The 20,736-nt window shown below is 42.1% G+C and overlaps 1 protein-coding gene and 1 long non-coding RNA gene across 2 annotated transcripts; both read right to left on the reverse strand.

The window, feature by feature from the left end:
• Positions 1-112: 112 nt before the first annotated feature.
• On the reverse strand, positions 113-20,358 carry LOC117240547 (nuclear transcription factor Y subunit gamma-like; the record flags this gene model as incomplete). Its single annotated transcript, XM_033506563.1, has 3 exons — positions 19,318-20,358; positions 1,003-1,088; positions 113-150 (listed from the first exon to the last, which is right to left on the reverse strand). Coding segments are annotated over exons 1-3 (1,074 nt in total), but the record flags the coding sequence as incomplete, so codon positions are not given.
• On the reverse strand, positions 3,121-3,545 carry LOC117240548. The gene is made up of 2 exons (XR_004494727.1): positions 3,291-3,545; positions 3,121-3,154 (listed from the first exon to the last, which is right to left on the reverse strand). It is a non-coding gene; the product is annotated as an uncharacterized LOC117240548 (long non-coding RNA).
• Positions 20,359-20,736: the final 378 nt, after the last annotated feature.

The following is a 20,736-nucleotide window of genomic DNA, read 5'->3' on the forward strand; positions in this document are numbered from 1 at the left end:
TACTGTAAGTGCCAAAGTCATAATAAAGTTCGATAAAAGAGAATTAATAGTTGGGCTACGACTCGGCTTTCTTTTCTCTCGCAACCCAAGTATCCATTTTACGTGACACCGGCGTCGAATGAAACTGGATGAATGTATACAATATCATACCTGAAAGCATTGTTAGAGGATCATTATAACACGTATGCCATAACAAGCGGGACAAAGAATAAGCGCAAATACATATTCTCAATACATATAATTCTCGAAGCGTAAACTATATACATATGCTTTTCATTGAAATTTTCAATACTAGTCGCAAATTATTTTTCAATTAATTTATTATTTAAGTCTTTATATATCAATTCTCGACGAATAAATTACTTAAATTATAGAGAATCTATCTTCAGACAATAGAGAATTCAATATTTTTGGTCGTTAAGTAATTTACAAATTTCTAAAACGATTACGTTCGAAGTTTTGGACAGTATTTGAAGTTTCCAACATGACATTAAAAAAAATAAATAAATTTTATGATATAATTAAAAAAACGTTGTGGTCTATCATAATTTCTATTCCGTCAAATTTATTAAAACGCAGTTTTCTTCTGAACAGAGTCAAAATGTCCGTCTTGAATCGAGTTCACCAGCTTAACGATCGATCGAGCGAATGATAGCTGTGTAAACCAGCATGACACAACGTAAACTTTAGATTAGATCTCGATCCATCCACCAGCCGTATTCATGCATGACATGAATATTCTGTTTCAGCTCTTTATAAATTAATCTGTTAAAACTTCCCTAAAAGACGATCATTTTTATTTTTCTAAGAAAAATAATGACTATTCGGCGTTAAAATTAACTTTATTTCCATTGGATTTCTAAACTGATTTCATACACTCAGAGATAGTTCACAGTATCTTTTAGATTCATGCCTGAATTCAAGAAAAATTAAACGTATAACTTATGTACTAGTATCTTTCAAAAGGTTAAAGTTGACAGCATTGAAGGAATTGGTTCTTACCAGTTAGAAAGACGGGAATGCTAATGAAAAACCCTCCGACAGCACATATCCGGCTGATGGATGATTTTTGCAGGTACTTGTTACTCCTGAAACAGACAAAATTTGAAGTGAAAGTCAGTTTCACGATTCTATGATAATTGAGCGAAATATAAATGTTAAGGAAATTCGAGGATTTGGGAATACAAATTATTGACTATATTTCCCACACAACAGTTATACATCTATATTACTCTCTGACGAACGTCTTGCACGCACGCTGGTCGCGAACCAACTATCCTAGATTCTTCTAACATCTGGCAACAGTCTTTTGTCTCCACTAAGTCCTTGACGCCCTCTAACCCTTACACACACACTCTCATGTACAGTGTAAATGTATCACTTCCCTAACAATAAAGGAACCAGTTATTTGTTTAACAGCCAAGAATCTTTCAAAAATTCTACTGTAATTGATACTTCAAATATATTTAGTCAGACAAAGGATAATCATAATCGCAATGTTAATCTTAACTTTAATTCAAGGATCAAACAGTATCATTATACATATAAAAGTAAACATAAGTCTATCCACATTATTGTTATTATTATTATTATATGTTATTCTATAATTGATTTTTATTTCTTTATTATCAATATTATTCTATTTTCTATAATGATTCAATTATAGATCTTATTTTTTGTCAATCATATTTCACTGAAAAGATCACTTTGAAAATAATCTAATAGTAAAAAATGAAAAATAATCTTTTTCTACCTTGTCTTCATTTTTTACAAACTCTGTCCACCGCCGTAAATCTATTAAATGCAGGAAACGACAAAGCAAAGCTGCTTCACATAATTCCCCGCTCACGCAGTGTCAATCAGCTCACGACCGCAAACGATACTGCTAATTTCCAGCGACCACGAACGATTTCATCGTAATTGCCGGTGTGAAATTTACCAATACGTGCTCGAATTGGTCAATAATGGATAGAGCGCTCTTGCACACACTAATCTACCAACAAATAATATTGACTCAATTGAACAACAGCGCCTAGATTAACGGACAAACCGCATGTTCCAAACAGATTTACAATCACGGCAGAAAATACATGCCGTTATAGATGTTTCCTGGTCAAGACTAATTTCCAGGCGTTAAGAACATTGTGACCGGAATCTAGGAAGAACTAGCACTTCCTGGAATAATACTATTGTGTCCTCGATGAATGTCTCTCCGCAATGCCCTCCAGTGAGTTGTTTTTGTCTTTGGTCGTACGACGTCCGGGATGAGAATTCGGGGAACGGTTTTGCGCTGCTGTAATACTCGCACAACCATCCATCCATGGGACTGCATCTTTTTAGGAGGACCAGTGATTAATCTTTTCCCACTCATTTTCATCTCTAATTTCTCATGAGGCTAAGATTCCTGCATCTTTTATCATAATAATTTATTAATACTATTAATAAATTGAGACAATTTTACACGTCGTATTTTGCGTTATAAGATGACTTGTAATTTGTAAAATTTACCTGTAAAATTCCTTTGTTTGTTTTACCGAAGCAATAGTTGGCATTTCTATACGACAATAAGAATTTGTTAATACTAATAATTTGTAAGGTTATCATGTTATCATTCTTCTAATGGATAGTATATTATTGAAACTTTTTTAATATTGAAACGCGATATTTTTTTGGAGAAGAAGTGCATAGTAGTAAAGAGTTGAATTCTACGGACGTAAAAAGTGGACATAACATTTTCTGTACATGGAGTCGCCTGGCCTAAACATTTTATGATTTCCGGGCAAAATACAGACGAATCCAGCGCTGATTTTAAAGTAGCTTTATCCAAATAAGCCACAATAAGAAATTCCCACGAAACAGTTGCGTTCATCCCCTTTCGAGGTCGCCGACCTCTTTGAATGCGTTTCAAGAGCGTCGTACCAATGAAACTTCGAGTTCTAAACTAATTTCTCAGCCTTTTGCGTTAAATTTAACCTTCCGCGTTAGTGTATTTCGGACGAGCTCCTATTTTACGCTTTCGTCGACTTCACCAACGTAACACGCAGCATCCGCAAGTAAAACTGTCTCTTAAATTTGATGTGACACCAATACACGACGAGAAGAATCACAATGCCATTTTTATTCCACTTCGTTAATTTTTCGTCGTAAGGTTTAGCTGTAAATAGGATTAAAAAATTTAGATTAACGAGGAATTTAAAATTGATCTGTTAAATCAACAATTTCCATTAGTTGTCAATAGATTTTATAAGCCTCAGATTACTGAGAAATTATACACATTGCAAAATATTTACCATTGGTTACCCACGCTACACGTAAATTTGATCAATCTACCAATGCACTAACACTGCAATAAATTTCTATTGCAACATTCCACGCTCCTTTGCCGCACCTTAAACTCCTCGCTAGATTTATTCCACCTTAAAGTGTCACATAACTCCTACGACACCGATATCAAATCTTAAACTCCACCAAATTCCAGAGAAACTTGATTTCGTCGAAAGTAAGAGATTAAACTTAAAAAGCAATTTATTTCATCTTTAAACTATCCCAAACTTCTTAAATATAATATATATATATATATATATATATATATATATATATATAAAATATTATACTCTTATTGTGTGCATTATATATTTCAAGAACTTTGCAATAAAAAATAAAACTTATTACATTTAAGATATGGTTATATTGCACAGGCTCGAATATGATAAAGAGGTTAAATAAATGTCTCGAATCTCCGCAACAAACTCACACAAACCACCTAAAACACGTATACACAATGTGCATTCACTACGAACTCGACTCCCATTCCCTGCCAAAATCACAGGCATGCAGAGTCAATTTCACTGCTCGAGCTAGTTGAATAGGGAAGAAGGTCGAGAGCTGGAGTTAAGGAGCATAGTTGGTAAAGAATCGCGTGCCGCCGCGCCATTAAGATCAAGCCCACGATCTCAACAATAAATATTAGACGGTTCTCTGACCTGCATTTCGCGTGCGACTCGGGACGATTCAAAAACGCGTAAATTTCCCATGAGTCGAATCAAACGTTCGCGATTTATCGCATTTAGGTTATATCGATATTGTCCACGAGTGGAGGCATTCAAACACAGATTGCTTTGTGTCACTCTATCGTAACTGCCCGTAATACATGATAATTTAATTTCGAATTCTTTCGAATATATGCACGTAACGAAAAATTTGTATTGGTTAGTCAATTGCAGACCAACCAGTTGTTAGCCAGTGAAAATAATGTAGATAATAATAGTGAAGAATTAGCTTGAGAAGAGTAAACAAACAAGGCGCCTTAATAAAAGGCACAATGTGGGTCCGCAAAGTGATGGGATTTCGGCGCATGCGCATTGTTTCGCATCAATTTACAATTAGACATGCACGAAAGCTTCATTTCTGCCGCATACATACTTGGATTCGCGTGCATGAAATTCACAAAGTAGGTTATTGCTTGAAAAACAGCTTTAATCGAGCGAAGCTTTTAACCAGACTGAAATCAAGTCTTGGTTTCTTTAGAAATTCAGATGGAATAAGAGAAACCTATTTTATCTGTGGATAAAGGTTAGGCTGCATCGGTTGGCTTATATGACTTTCCGGTGACTTTGAAGGGTAATACGGCGCCGGCGGTCGAGAAGGTAACTTCTCTATTGAACGAGATCTCATTGATCTCGTCTAAGCAGGAAGAGTCTGTCGGCCCTTTGATTTTATACGAGTCTTTCCATTCACGATCGTGCGAGCTGGCTACAGTCGACGACACGGACCCCCGACAAAACTGTCTGAGCCTATTCAAGGCGACGTCAAATAGTTTCACTCGGAGAGATGAATGGAGATAAGAATCACCGGAGCGTCTCTGCGCTTCGATGACAATGATATTTGGTAAATCCTCTTCTTGTTTCTCGTTTTGAAAGAAGGTTGTAAAGAAGAGTGCTACTAGATCGTCTAGGGAAATCACACGGTATATATTGCGTAATGCTATTGATTTATCAAAAATAACAAGAAGTTAAGGAGCTTTGGGAAGGTTGATTCAATTTTTTATAACCTGACATCTCTTTGAACAAATGTCTTAAGAAACGCTTGAATAAAATGTTAAAAAAAAATAATAATCTTTTAATGAAATAATCATCTAAAATGAAATCTTTTCCTGTATTTTTAGACAATAAGATTTACTATATCCTACGCCATAATAAGAATCAATTTGCTATGAACTGGTATCTCGGAAATTGTAAGAATTCAGAAAATATAAGGAGGCCGGAAGAGGTAAATGAAATCCACAGAAACATTGACCCAACCTCAGCCCAGTTAGCCAACAAACTAAAATATCTCGCTGCCTTTTCTATATTTACGACCAGAACGTGGTCATTAATTGAGTCTAGCGACTGCACCGTAGACGAGTCACTGACCGATGTTGCTTTAATGGATATGCGGAAAATCACGTGTTCCAGGTTCCAGGGATGTAGTTGTTTTCATTTCCGGAGAATACGGTCGACTCGCGTGTGTATACCAATCTATCTGAGGATAGGTGTTCGTTAGAATTACTAACTATATTACTTTCAACCTTGTGATTAAAATTTTTAAACGTCACTTAATAGCAATTCAGTCGAGTAAGTACAAACTTTCAAATGTCCTAATTTTCAAATCTTTATATTTTTTAATCTCAAAGATATTTTATTATTTGCCGTAGATCAAGCTTCGTGTTACCGGTACTGTAACATTACAATCCTACGAGAAGCAGAAAATAGTGAAAAAATCTGACCTAATAGATAGTAGTCAATATTCCTTTGACGCGTCTTATGCGAACCGCAGTTAGAGGAAATGCAAATAAGCTCTTGCGAAACGGTTTGCCGCACGACAAGCCTACGAACAACGCCCAATGCAAGTTCGGTGGGAGTTACAGGAAGAGGGACGTCTAAAATCAACTAGGAATCCCTATTCAATCGTCTAATTTTCGATTCCGGCATTGAACTTCCCGAAGAAAATTAAATACAATTCCGACTCGAGATTTAATTTCAGTCTCGTAGCTAATGCAATCTAATCGCGTTTGCAAGGCTACGCTTCCGGTCAGAAGCCACGCGCTTCGATCGCGTACTTTCCGCATCGGAAGCGTACGCTTCGGTACTAACCGCGTCGATTTTCAAAGGAATCATTGGACACCGGAAGAAGAAGAAGGAGTAAGAATAAAAGCACGTAAACCGGCAGGAAGTCAATCGAGACAAAATCGATATCGTTGAAAGTCGAAAAAAGACCCGAATTTAGGCTACAGTACATATTCGAATTGAATATATTCAAGGTTTAGATTTTCTTCTCCTGAAAATTATAAACATAAATGAGTCGACAAGCGATCTTGAAAAGCGTCTGTTCCATCTAGATTATGTAAATTGCGTGAATTACCGTTAGCCATAATTCATAATTTATCGAAAAAGCGCGCTTCTTCTCAACCACGCTTTCCCCTACCAGCATCGACATTATCAGCAGATCGATAAGTATCAAAATACCACAAAGATATTAATCTCATCTTTCTTCTAACCGCGAAAAAATGCCGCGCAAATGATAAAACAACAGATCAGCCAGAAACATCGAATTCTCTACGCTTCCGACTGCAAGAAGAAAAACAAAGTTATTTGTGTATGATGGAAACGTCTCTGGACGATGCTCTTGTCACAGACGAAATTCGAGCAGCTGTATATAACAAACCGAAATTCCGAACGCCTTATCGCGTGTGACCGTCCGGTCAGCATCCGTTCTCAGCCGCCTGAGTGGCATTCGATCACTCCAGCCGTTCTCCGAATTTTACACTAAGTATAAACAAAACCTTCTCCCACTCCAACGAATGGAAGAATATAAATTCTCCCTTCAAAATCATCCAGTCAGTCTAATAAAAAAATTCTTAACTAATCCAAGTATCGAAAGTGTATCATCGCGAACCGAAAAAATTGTATAAATTGAGTAAAAAATAAAAAGAACTTTATCTTCTTGTCGGAAATTAACAAGTTCCTTACTTTTTACCTTAATTTTACACGACACTCTTAAGCGGTCGAGTGCGCGCGAGAATAGCATCGCGGATCGGCATTTCCACGGTGAGGATTGTAAAATGGTTACGCAGATGATGGATCATACGCATGGACCGTAGAGACTATCGTGAATGATGGATCAGACACACATACGCGTTCTTCGCTCTTCCGATATTCTTCGTAACAACTGCTGCGATCTCGTCATTGGAAACGATCTCGGGAAATTCAATCGAATATCGAGGAAATTTATAGAAAGCTACAGCTGTGTTCGAGTATTATTCTAGAGAAAAGTGGTTAACTCTATGAGACTAACGATACAATACGTCTCAAGATAACTTTTAGGAAAATGATTGTACCTTTAAAATTCTTTCGACACTTTTCGGTATATTCTTGTCATTGATTCTGAAAGTATTTGATTAATTTGCTGGTTAATAGGAAGTTGGTTAAAACCGAAGTTAGTTAAAGAAATAAGTAAACACGAAACCCGTGGATACTCTAGACATATGATTCTACCTGCACGCGACAAAAATATTCATGATCTGAACAAGGAAAGAAGTATTGTTAGATTCGCGTCATGCTGCAAATGAAAGATTTACAGCTCGAACCCAATTATCTGTTACATTACATTCTCGGGCACGTGTAGGCTGAACGTCATGATATATGAACACAAGTATAGAAAGAACAACATGGATATTTCGCGCGAAGAAAACGAAGCTTCACATATACAGTGTATAACCACTCGACAGTATTTGCTCACGAAAAATACGAGTTGTTAAAGTCTAACAAAAATTACGTATACAGTGGCAAAGAAGAAACTGTTATGCCGTTTACTCTTATTTCTAATTGACAGAAAGTCGTCAACGAACAAAGAGCGCTTTTTCTTATTCTCTGTACCTTCGCGATGCAATCACAGAAATTCTCCAAAATGCTTCGTGTCGACTAAACAAAGAAAAAAAAATGGCAGCTGCTAAGAGCAAACTACCTCCGGAATTTTCTTCGTTTCTAAGTGAACCAGGAAGAAAGAAGGGAAGGGTTAATGACGCCGAAACTGAAGGGTGGCCACGGATCGTTTGAAAGGGGCCACGACAACCGTTACGATTCAGTCGCGCCTGTTCCTCTTCCTAGGTTACCACGCCGAACCATTGCGCGCTTTTACGAGCGTTCCCGCGATAGTTTCCTGGCACTTGCTCGTCCTTTCAACGAAGGGTCGATCGGTTAATTTAAACTCTCGAAGGCTTTGTCCAGTCGGTAACATCGATAAGCTTAAGTCGAAATACGGATTTCTCGTAAATTCAGAATTTTATTGCCACCAGGATGTATATGGAGGCGACAGATGAAGAACACGATGTAAATTAGATTTCTTGCTTTTATAGAGAAGCAATTTTTAAATTGAACACCAGTCGTCGATCGGTTCTGTAGATCGTTTTTAATAACAAAATAAATTTGGTTAGTCCATAAAGGTTTGTTCGTGTGAATCTTCCCATAGATCATCCGTAACGTAAATGCCGCTATAACCGGCTGCAGATACATTTTCCTTGAACATGTGGCGGCACTTGACAGTAAACTTCCCAACAGTTTACGTCGCTTGACGCACGACACAAAGACCCTATACCTGCGGACAAGATGATTGCCAGATGTCGATACATTCGTACCGAATATTTCCAGCTAGCCTAAGGACCGCTATAAATCTTAGGATTTATTTTAGCTAAGGTCCTCCAAAGAGACAAACAGTCTTTGTTTATCAGTCTCGAAGTCGACCACCTACCACGGGGACACACGAGAAATCTGCTATCTCTCACATACGACGCTGCCCGCTAGCAACACCCTCTCAAGGGCAGCTAGCATCCTTTTCCAACGACCAACACGAATTAGCCAATAAACATTAACGTACATTTCCCTCACTTTCCGAACCAAAGCTTTTCTCAACGAATCCGATGCCTTCGCATCCTTAGACAGATCCCAACGAGTCTTCCTCCGCAGCAGCATCGCGACAAAAATGTCAGTCTATTACCGCGAGTTACCGCAGTATATCACGATCGTTATACTTACACGGTTCGAGCCGAATAATTATCTAAGCTCTCGACATCTCGTGCAATCATTGTCCGCACTCGCAGCGTATCTCGAATCGTAGCTATCCAAGCTCTATCTACTAACCGCGCATTCGCGAACCGAATACAATCGCGAATCCTGCATCAAGTGTACTCATTGACATTAGAGTGAATAAACATTTATCGTTCAAGAAATCTGAGTTTTCCTTCCGACCCTATCACGACATACCACCTCAAATTGGAGACCCCGACGTGATTATCCCCGAGTGCTCGTGAAACGTAACACAATGAATCTAAATCAGTTCGAAATGACCAATAACGCCCACTCCGCACGTACGAAGGCCGGCTGGGACAACGCAGACTCGATTAGCGCCCTTCTCCGCGTGCCACCGTTCTGGTCTGACGACGTCGACTTGTGGTTCAAGATGCTGGAAGTGCAGTTCGAAACTGCCCTGATCACTAGTGACCAAGAAAAATACCAGGTCGTCATCGCGAATCTCGACAAGTCGCACGCGAGATTAATTCGAGACGTATTCGACGCCGCACCGGCGACAGAGCGTTACGAGTACGTCAAAAAGGAGCTCATCAAGCGATTGGGAGAGTCGTACGCCAAGAGACTCCGACAGGTAATCGAGAACGAGCAAATGGGGGCCAGGAAGCCCTCTCAGTTTTACCGTGATCTCAAAAGCCTAGCCACCAATTCGTTAGCAGACGATGTCATTTTCACCGTCTGGGAAGGTCGACTTCCACAGCGCATACGGAGCATCCTAGCCTCTGTACAGAACAACGATCCGGACTCCCGCATACAAATTGCCGATAACATTTACGAAGCCACCCTGGAATCAGGGCAGATTGCCGCGGCCAGCGCAGGCCGACTACCTGCGATAACCCTCCCACCTGGCCAGAATAGCGGAATAGGCGACGCCATGGCAGCCTTCGCCAACTTGGTCACCGAGCGGGTAGCGCGAATGGACGCCCATATGAGCGAGATGCGAGCGCTAGTAGCCGAGCAAAGAAGCAATGAACACCGTAGGGCACGAGTACAATCACGCCCGCGTACACGATCCCGCCGCCGTTCGCGCCCTCGCGATACGCTGCGGCAAGACGGGCTGTGTTACTATCACACACAGTTCCGAGAAAGCGCGAGAAAGTGCACACCCCCTTGCTCCTGGAACTCGGAAAACCGGACCAGCCGTCCGTAAAAGCGGCAAACGACGACGGTTTGGCATCTCGCCGCATATTCGGAACGGACAAGAACTCGCGGATCTCCTACCTCATCGACACCGGCGCAGATGTTTGCGTATACCCGCGCAACAAGCTACACGGACACGTGAACAGAAGCGAGTACGAGCTGTTCGCGGCCAACCTGTCCCGATGTCCCTATCATATGTCAAAACACCCATCATCGGCATGGATTTTCTAAGCCACTACGGGTTGCTCGTGGACCCGCGAAACAAAAGGCTTATCGATACGATAACACAGACGTCATCAAGGGGATACACCGCCACAACAGACGAAGCGGCCGACAAGACCGTCATCGGCGAATCACCATACCACCAACTCCTGGCAGAATTCCCGGACCTCACCCGCCCACGGATCTTCGGAAAAGAGAGAATTCGACACGGTATGCTACCCCACATCGAAACTACACCTGGTCCACCAGTCTACAGCAAACCGCGTCGGCTTGCACCTGATCGACTTAAAGAGGTAAAAGCGGAATTTGAACACATGATCGAGCAAGGCGTGATGCGACCATCGAAAAGCCCGTGGGCATCACCCCTGCACGCAGTGCCGAAAAAGGACGGAAACCTGCGTCCATGTGGCGACTACCGTGCGTTGAACGCCCGCACCGTGCCCGACAGATACTCACCGCCACATATCGAAGACTTCGCGCAACATCTGCATAGTAAGCGAATCTTTTCAAAAATCGATCTAGTCCGCGCTTACCACCAAATTCCGATTGCGTCCGAGAACATTGAAAAAACCGCGATAACAACGCCTACCGGACTTCTCGAAACAACAAATATGATGTTTGGACTTCGGAACGCCACGCAAACATGTCAGCGGTGCGTCGACGAAATCATACGCGGGCTCGATATCGTCTACGCGTACATCGATGATTTTCTCATAGCCTCGAACGACGAAAACCAACATCGCGAACATTTGAAAATCTTGCTCAACCGTCTCAATAATTACGGCGTTGTGATAAACCCCACGAAATGCGAATTCGGCGTGCACGAAATCACATTCCTCGGATACCCGGTAAACCCCGACGGAATTAAGCCGCCGCCCGAAAATGTCGAAGCGATTGTAAAATTGTCGAAGCCCGCGAACGCCAAGCAACTACGTAGGTACCTCGGTATGATAAACTTCTACCGACGTTTCATACCGGGGGCCGCAAAAACACTTAAGCCGCTCAACGACCTGTTAAAAGGCGCGAAAAAGGGCAACGCGCCCATCGAGCGGTCGGAGCAGTAGGAAAACAGCTTTCGCGAATCGCAACGTGCACTCGTGGATGCCACGATGCTGGCGCATCCGATACCAGGTGCGCCTATCAGCCTCACGGTAGATGCGTCCGACTACGCAATGGGGGCAGTATTACAACAACGCGCGAATAACCAATTACAACCGCTAGGATTCGCAACGAAATCTTTGACCCCCGCCCAGCAAAAATATAGCGCGTACGATCGCGAACTACTCGCGATATACACCGCAGTCAAACATTTTCGACACGCTTTAGAAGGCAGAAACTTCACAATATAGCGACAACCGTTGCCTCGGCCCTCCTCTCTACATAGATAGCTCGTTTCGGCGTACCTTCAAAAATAACGACTGATTAAGGACGCCAGTCCGAATCAAACCTATTCAACGAACTATGCCGGTTGCTCGGCATTAAGCATTTACGCACAACAGCCTATCACCCCGCATCCAACGGAATGGTAGAGCGCCTACATCGACAATTAAAAGCAGCAATAAAATGTCACAATACGCGCAACTGGGTAGAAGTCCTACCAATTGTTTTGTTAGGCATAAAAACCGCTATCAAGGAGGACCTGAACGCAACGGTAGTCGAAATGGTTTACGGTACTGGCATACGATTGCCGACAGAATTCTTCGTACCAACGAAGCAACAGGCCAACTCGGAATTCGCGAATCGTTTAAAGGAGCGAATAGAGAAAATCAGTCCTCACCCGATTACGCGACACGGCGAGAAGAAAACCTTCGTGTTCCGCGAGCTCGAAACATCACCATACGTATTTATACGCCATGACGCTCCAAGCTCTATCTTATAACCGCGCATTCGCGAACTGAATACAATCGCAAGTACAAATAAATCAAAATCGTAAAGTATGTTATAAATAAAATCTGACTTCACGAGGTGTTGATCCCTAATAAAAGAAGTCTTTTATATCTCGCAGATGATTCATAACATGACGTCTACTTTAACTTGTTCCTTATACCTCCTTGTCGAAAAAGTTAATAGTTTACAAATTCGAACATTACATATGTGACGGAAGAAAAGAGAGAGAGAGAGGGTTTCGTCCTGGGACTACCGGTGGACTTGTCAGTAAGGCTATGCTCGGTAGTCCCTGCCTTAGACGTAGAGTGAGTCTCGCTAGGTGCGGTATTTATATCAATCGCTCGTATATTCGACCCCTAGCGAGTTAGACAGACAGACTCGTTGTCTGTCGTTGCCCTCTAGTGTTGGCGGTTGGTACCCGCGGCTCGACCTGTCGGCGTCCTATTGATACCGATCCGCCACACATATCTACATAACATCGGCCATTATATTTGCCAAACCAAATTTGTTTTCTTGTAACATTCTGTGATTAATTAATGCTACAACAAACTTAATATAGAGTGTCACGTGCAAAATTTGCACGATAAAACAGATGACTACGATACAATCTTCAAATACGATCGTATCTTTCGTATACAAATTGATAGTTTCCACCTAACTGACAGATTTTTATACCCTTGGAAAAATAACGTCTTGACGAACAATTCACGCCAATCAACGCCAAGAATGAATCACGCAAAGTCTACTGGAAGTCCTCTATTCACTTTTTCGATTTATCATCAGCTGGAAACATCAAAATTATCGGCTGGTGATTGGGAATTAATCGAAAAATAAATTACAACCATTGAGACACGCGAGTGCCCGTTTCTTTCTCTATTTTTCTGTCTGTTTGTTGGAATATTAAGGCGCAGTCACGGCCCGCCAAATTTATTCCCGTTCCGTAGTGCCCTGTGTCGGTGAAAAAATTTGAAATGTCGGATTCGAAGGCGTGGAATGCCAACAGCCACGACAGAGAGCCCTCTTCTCTCTTTCTGGTGGAAAGACGAACGGGTGCACGCGTATGCTCGGACGTTCTGACGCACGAAGAACCGCCCGTGAACAGAAACCAGACACGCGTGTAACGTTAAACCGGGCCGTCGATGAAAAACGAACAAGACTTTCGCGACCGATGGGCGTTTTCAATGACAGATCGAATCGTTCAGTTTCACGGTTCGTTCGGGGTCACAGTAGCGTTCACCTTGGCATAAAAACGCGCTAGAGACGATTTCTCATACATTGGTTAAAGTTGATGTGTGTTTCGGCGAATTGTCGTTTGGAGGAGCGATACACCTAAAGAAACGCACATATTCATAAGAATCTACGTTTCGTATTCTTCGTATAGATATCTTTATTTTTATTGGTCGTATCATGTTCGATGTAATAGTTGGTTTTTAGCTAGTGAATTAACAAGATTTAATAAGAAATTTAGTACAAATGCTCCATGCGTCGTGTTTAACACGTCGTTGTTAAACTCTCATTTATAGGAAATTCAAAGCTGTATTTTCTCACCCAGCTTAAACCTTACGAACTCTTTTCACGCGTTTCACCCGTCATTGAACGAAACGATGAAAACGTTCATCCATCCACGTCTCTCCAGTAATAATCCAATTAACCTGTTTCCCCAATAAGTCGAAATCCGCGATCGAAACGTGAGATCGCGAAGAAAAATGCGCGTCTACTTTAGAATTGCGCCATCCAACAACGAAAGAAGAAAACTTCGTGAGCCAGCAACTACTTTGTCCAAAAGTGGCTTTATTCGAAAAGTCTGCTGTTCAGCGTGTTCGCGCCAGCAGCACCAGAGATCCCTTATCACGGACCATTTACGTAATGAGCCGGCACTTAGCAGCGCCGCTTGTCTTTCATTCTTCTCGTGTCTCTGTGATCGTCGTCGCCGTCGTTGGTGTCGTCGTTGGTGTCGTCGTTGGTGTCGTCGTTGGACCTGTGTCATACTTCGGCTTTTTTTCCTTTCATCCTCGCGTCTCAGACTCGGTAGCGTGGTACGGAAGGAGGGACGGGCACCGAGCTTCGAGTGACAATGAGCAAGCGAAGAGGAACGGCCGTCTACTACTGGGACCCACCATTAAAGTTCGTGCTTCTTTCGGAGTACGTCTGCACACCCCAGGGCTCCTTCTCCTTCGCTAACAATGCCACTTTGCAGACTTCGCAGTTATCTTCAGCCGGACGACCTTCGGCTAAGGCTTCCTAGCTGGCGTGCACCAGAGACACTGACCGAGAACCCTCTGCTTTTGGTCTTTCGTTGCCAGTTGACTCATTCATAGGGAACACCATTGTCGGAGAATTAGTTTCAGAACGAAGGAGAATTGTTGGTGATCTTTAGTTAATTTAGAGCGGAAGGTTTCGTAATTTGTAATTTGTAGTTTACAACAGAAATTCCTATTGTTTATTAGGGAATTTATGCCGCAGTTCCTTACATTTGAGGGAGGTCTATGGTAGAAATTTTTATGGTAGAAAAATATCGTAGGAGTCAGCCTCCATTATTAATAATACGGATACAGCTGTGCATATTTTACTTTGTAATTTTAACACGAAAATATCCAGTGATCTTCGGAGTATTTGAAAACAGTTTGGAAACAATTAATTTGTTAACTGCGGAGTTTATTTCCTTACATTTGGGGAAGGTCTATGGTAGAAATTTTTATGGTAGAAAAATATCGTAGGAGTCCGCCTCCATTATTAATAATACGGATACAGCTGTGCATCTTTTACTTTGTAATTTTAACACGAAAATATCCAATGATCTTCGGAGTATTTGAAAACATTTTGGAAACAATTAATTTGTTAACTGCGGAGTTTATTTCCTTACATATGGGGGAGAGGTCCATGGTAGAAATTTTTCAGGAGCGCGAGTAACCCGAAAAAATATCGTAGGATAATTAATTGTTAATAATACGGATACAGCTGTGTATATTTTACTTTGTTATTAATTTTAACACGAAAATATCCAACGATTTTCGGAGTATTTGAAAACATTTTGGAAACAATTAATTTTTAACTTTTTAAAGTTTAATTTCAAAAATGCCTCTATGGGGTGAGCAGGTAAAATCAAGCAATAACGAATAAACACGTCGAACGTAGTTAAGTGGTTAAGAGCACAAGAAGACAGTTCTTCGCATACCCGTCGACACTCGGACTATTCCTTCTAGCTAAACAGCTCTCTAGGAGAAAATCGAGCATTCCAATTCAGCAGAATCTTGAATTGTCTGGAAGCCCCGGAGGCAAAGCAGGGGAAACAACCGTTGAGCGAAAGGACGAGGATAAGAGAGAAAGAAGGGAAACGAGAAGCGTCCGGTGACGTTGCAATTTTAATCGTCCTCCGGTTATCTCTTCTGGGCACACTGCGATAGTGTGACACAACCGGTAATATTAACTTAGCAGACAGCCGTAAAAGTTAGTCGTGGTGATAATGTAGCATAAAGAATGGCTGTGTCCTGTGTCATCGAACGATCGATAAGCCGCTAGTTATCAATGTCCAAGCTAGATTTATTGTTCAGAAAAGAAAACAAAGGATGGTCGACCACAGAAAACGGTACACTTTCTTCCCTAAAGGCCATTCTGCCAGATGTGGTTAATCGAAGCAGTAGCTCAGATGTAAACTGTCCTCTTCTCTTTACTCTTAGTTAACCAATAGTTGGGCGAATCACCAGAAATTTACAACAGGGGCCCCAATCGGTGACCTGGAAATTCTGGGGCCTGAATACCTGTCTGACGAACACCTGTCTACTTCGATCAGTGTTTGCGTTACCGTTGCTTACCACCAGCCAAAATAAATAATTACAAAGCATGATTTAACACTAACTCTACCAGGCCTAGTCAAAAGGCCGTGTTTCAACATTTAATTTAGAATTGTACAGTCATTGTTGTTTCTTCTCTTCTTCTAACTTTATATAGATTCTTACGTCAACAAAAATTGAGAAATTGATTAGTCGGATAATATAAGAATTTACATAAAGTTGGAGCTAGCGTTAAGATAATAAATTCGCACTCTTATAAACCGATTTATAGAATACTGTTCCCACTATAGTAAAATGAAATATACTATAAATAGACGAAGAATTTCATATGTTGCTTAAAAACGTTTCTCGCAAAGAACCAATCTTTAATCTAAATATATATATATATCCAAACTCCGGAATATACTCTGCCCGTTCCCAAATCTCATTCTATGCTAATTTGATTATCTGAAATCGCAGTGCACGAGTTTCAAGATCGACAGCTAATTTCGTCCGTGTCCAATCTTCATTATTCTCTTCTTCTCTGTTATTTGTTCTCGAAACAAAAGTTACGATACGTCTCTGTAGTTGCATACATTACAATGTTAACGGCTCGTTCTCCAACATTTCGAACAGCTTGAACAAATCTCGTTCCAATGGCCTGCCAATCAAGCCTAGTTGTGGAATAACGCAACACGCACAATATCAGCCGCATCTTCGTAGTTTGGTACATTAAAATAGTCAGTGGCATAGATTTGACTGCGAAATCCTGGGACACTCTATATAAGGAAAGGACCCTATCAAGGGAAGAACAAGATTCGAGTAAAACCTGATCGAACAGTAATATTCGTTGGAAAAACTTGTTAGATGGTAATATTTGCAGGAAACCATCGTCGCACAATTACGATCACAAGGGAGACATGGTCACACGGTAACATTCGCAAGAAACTTTAATATGCCAATCACGCACAACGTCTGGATGCTTTAAGAAACAATGATCTTTCTATCTGCCGAAGAGCACACGACATTTTCCCACGCGAATCAAACCCGCCACGCGATAAAAGACCCGCCACTGGCCAAAAAACTGAGCGAAAGAAAAAGGACGGAATTAAAGAACCGAAGAGAAAACTCAAAACGGCGTGTCCGTTGAGGGTAATCACAGTGTTACGACCGTTCGCGGAGAGACGCGGTCGCGAGAAAAACGCGTCAGCGAGAGGCGTAAATTCTCGCTACGATTAGGTGAATCGACGCCGCGAAGTAGTCGTTCCCCTGTTTCGGTTAAGATAACAGAGGTGGTTAAATGAATATGACACAGCAGAGTAAGTTATATTTCACCGTTTATTCCAACAACTTATAACGAAGACAGTTACGCTGGTGCGTATGTACGAGATGAGTGAGTGACTGGTCTACGGGTGTGTATACCCGGTTGAAGGATGTTGACCGTTCGAAGGATGTAAAATCAGTACTGTCTTGGGAGACGATGCTGTCTCGGAGGAAAGCTAAGGATGGGTGTGTCTAGCGCACCGGACCATCGGATTTGTTGGTGACGATTTTAGTTAGGAGAGTGAGGGAATAGGCTTCGTTGTTAATTGGTCACACGAAGGGTCTTAACCGCCCTCGAGAGAAAGTGGTTGGTGGGAGGAAAGTTGCAGCGTACGTGAGAAAAACTAACTTTCCCTTGTCACGCCGTGGTAGACAATAGTCTTTGGAAATTCTTCGGAAACAGACGTTTGTTTGGTTTGAAGGACCTTTACTAGGAAATCTAGGAGATTTATGGAAGGTACTTGAGACTGTTGAGGGTACGCAGTGAGTATCCGAAGACATCTGGTTGCCATCTTGCCCGCGGTGTGTGGCCTCGGCTAGGTAGAGTGTTACGCGACGTAACACACAGTGATTTGGCCGACGATTTCGGCCAATCTGCATAACTTAACGCACGTTTCCATTCGCTAGTAATTAGAGTCGGCGATGCTTACTTTGTCTCGGTCGGCAACGAAAAAGATAAAAAAGAAATCCGATTGACCAACGATAAGGGAACTTCCGAGCAGAAACCACAGATCCCATCTCGAGGAGGATGTATCGTCTTTAACGAGCCTTATTTTCGCTTTCGAGTTGCGTGTCACGGGAGGCGAGCATATCTATATTCCCTTTGTAACTTGATCTGCACTGCACTGTGTGTATTCGATAATATTTTTCGCGAACGTGCGGGCTGAATTTGCTGGGAGAATTATTAGGTAAAACGGAGAATATTGCAATTTCTACACAAAGGGCGTGTCACGATCTTTCAGCTTGGTCACAAATTAATATAGCGTAGTCTATATAAAAAAAAATCTTACTAATAAAATTATTATACGACTTCCTGCGTGCACGACGCTCGAGGAATAAACGAAAGTGTAATTTTCATTTTCAAGGTTCGCGTCACGAAACATACGCATTTACGGATACATCTCACCACACAGTATCGTATTGTGATTGCAGACACGTGTTTGATCAGTAAAAACGGGACACGCGGTCGGTGAACGCTTGCATGTCAAGTACAGGATGTGAATTTTTGCGTTTTGTCCTCCAGGCCGCGTGAGAAGAAACACTAGACAGGCCTCTGATATATCGCACGGGATACGGGACACTGCGTTTGTTCCAGACGCACACAGATAGGCCACGCATGGACGAATGAGAACTTATATTCCGGCACAAGGATAATGATTGAGGATAGCGTCGCCAGATTATAGAAACTAATGGTAATCATCGTTCGACCGCGAATCCCGCGAATTCCCAGCTACCAGGAAAATGCTTATTTTTCTTTTCTTTATCAATACCTAAGTAAGTTTGAAAAGTTACATGTACAACAGCAACAATGTAAATATGGATGTTGTTGACATTTAGGAGGGAAAATGTCGATGACTATGAGAGTCCTCTTTCCATCATATGTATAGTTCGGATTAAAGGATATTGGTATCTCAACGTTTATTTGCACTTTTAGAAGTTTCTCTTTGTGTATTTTGTTTGACTTCCGAATTTTCAAAGATAACAGTATCTTAAGGATACAAACTTTAAACGTATATATTTTTCACACCTTGTTCGACCTTCGGGTTGAGTAAAGTACGGATTAAATAAGAAAGGTATTTAAAGCGTTATAAATCACAGATTTACCCAGCGTGGCATAAAACGAAAAATCTACTCACCAATGTCCTTGATACGAAGTCTTGACGAGTTTCACAGTGAAGAGGAACTGTATAGCGCACATGAGGAGACAGCAGAGGTTTAGGGAGAGGGCGAGTGCGCACAGCGCTAACGTCACCTCGTAGACAATCGTATACTCTTCCGGGCTGATCAGGCTATTCGGCGTCACCGTTAACGGTGAGATCTTCAGCAAGAAGATCAACGAGAGTAGCGCCAGTAACAACGACACTAGACACAATAAACGCAAACTGGTCAACGTCTCTTTCGCGCTAACTTCGTGGTCCTTGTGATTCCTTGACAGGGACGACGACCAGGAAGCGTTCAAGGGGTACGCCGTGGAACCGGGACCGGTTAACTGTCCCCCGGTAGTCGTACCCTGAAGAGCAGGTGCAGGCGAAGGCGTCGCCTGACTGGGTAATCTGGACAGTCTCGAGATATCAAAGCCCCCATTCGCTTTAGGTCTGCTGTCCTGGTGCAGCGGCGCCGGGGATATCACCCCCAATGTAGTCGACAGATTATTATTATTGTTATTGTTATTCCCACCGGCAACAGGACTGACGCTGTTCACAGAATGCTTCGACGTGGACAACGTGGACAGATTAAGAGCGTGCGAGTGATTCAATCGTTGAGAAAGATTGTTCACGCTCAACTGAGAATGACTCAAAGGGTGTCTGTGAGTGGAAGATGGCGTGGTGGCAGCCTGATGCACGTTGGCTCTTTGATGGACCACCGAGTCGTAAACGTCGACTCCCCATCCTTGGCTTCCCCGTGTCGTTCCACGAACGTTGCTGTTTTGGTTGTAATGATGGTGTTGCTGTTGATCCTGTTGGTGACCAGAATGATGGTGGTGGCGGTGGCCGCCGTGCAACGAGCCCGAGCTCGCCTGGTAGTCATTGTGCTGGTGCCTGGAGCCCGCTGACGACGGTTGCCCCGTCAGGATATGCTTCAGCATTACTCGACGCTGGAATGCCTGAGGAAGACTGCGCTTCTTCCTGCTCCTCTACATGGCGCTACGCGGGACTCGTTTCTGAGCACGTCTTTCTCGTTGGAGGTTTCTTCTTTCTTTTCTTTCCCAGTAGAATTTTTACACAATTCTTTCTCTCTTTTATCATTAAATTACCTTTAATTCTTAACGACCTTTAATCTTTGTCTCTTCTTTCCTATATATATATTTTTGTTTACTTTTCTCCGTAGCGAATTTTGTCTTTCTGACGCGGGATTAGGTTCCTGGACTTAGGGCGTTGCTACACGCCAGCTCCACCATGGCGACGGCATTCACTAGGCAGCCTACATAGCCACCTTTCAGCTCACGCTTCGGGATACTTTTTTCGCTGAGATTCTCCGCGATGAGGCATGAAAGCAGAGATCACTGTCTGCGGAGGCATGATTATTCTATTGTTCCTTTTAACGAGTAATCGTTT

Source organism: Bombus vosnesenskii, unplaced genomic scaffold, assembly GCF_011952255.1.
Source record: "Bombus vosnesenskii isolate JDL3184/JDL3185 unplaced genomic scaffold, Bvos_JDL3184-5_v1.1 scf7180000014781, whole genome shotgun sequence".
Taxonomy (NCBI): Eukaryota; Metazoa; Arthropoda; class Insecta; order Hymenoptera; family Apidae; genus Bombus; species Bombus vosnesenskii.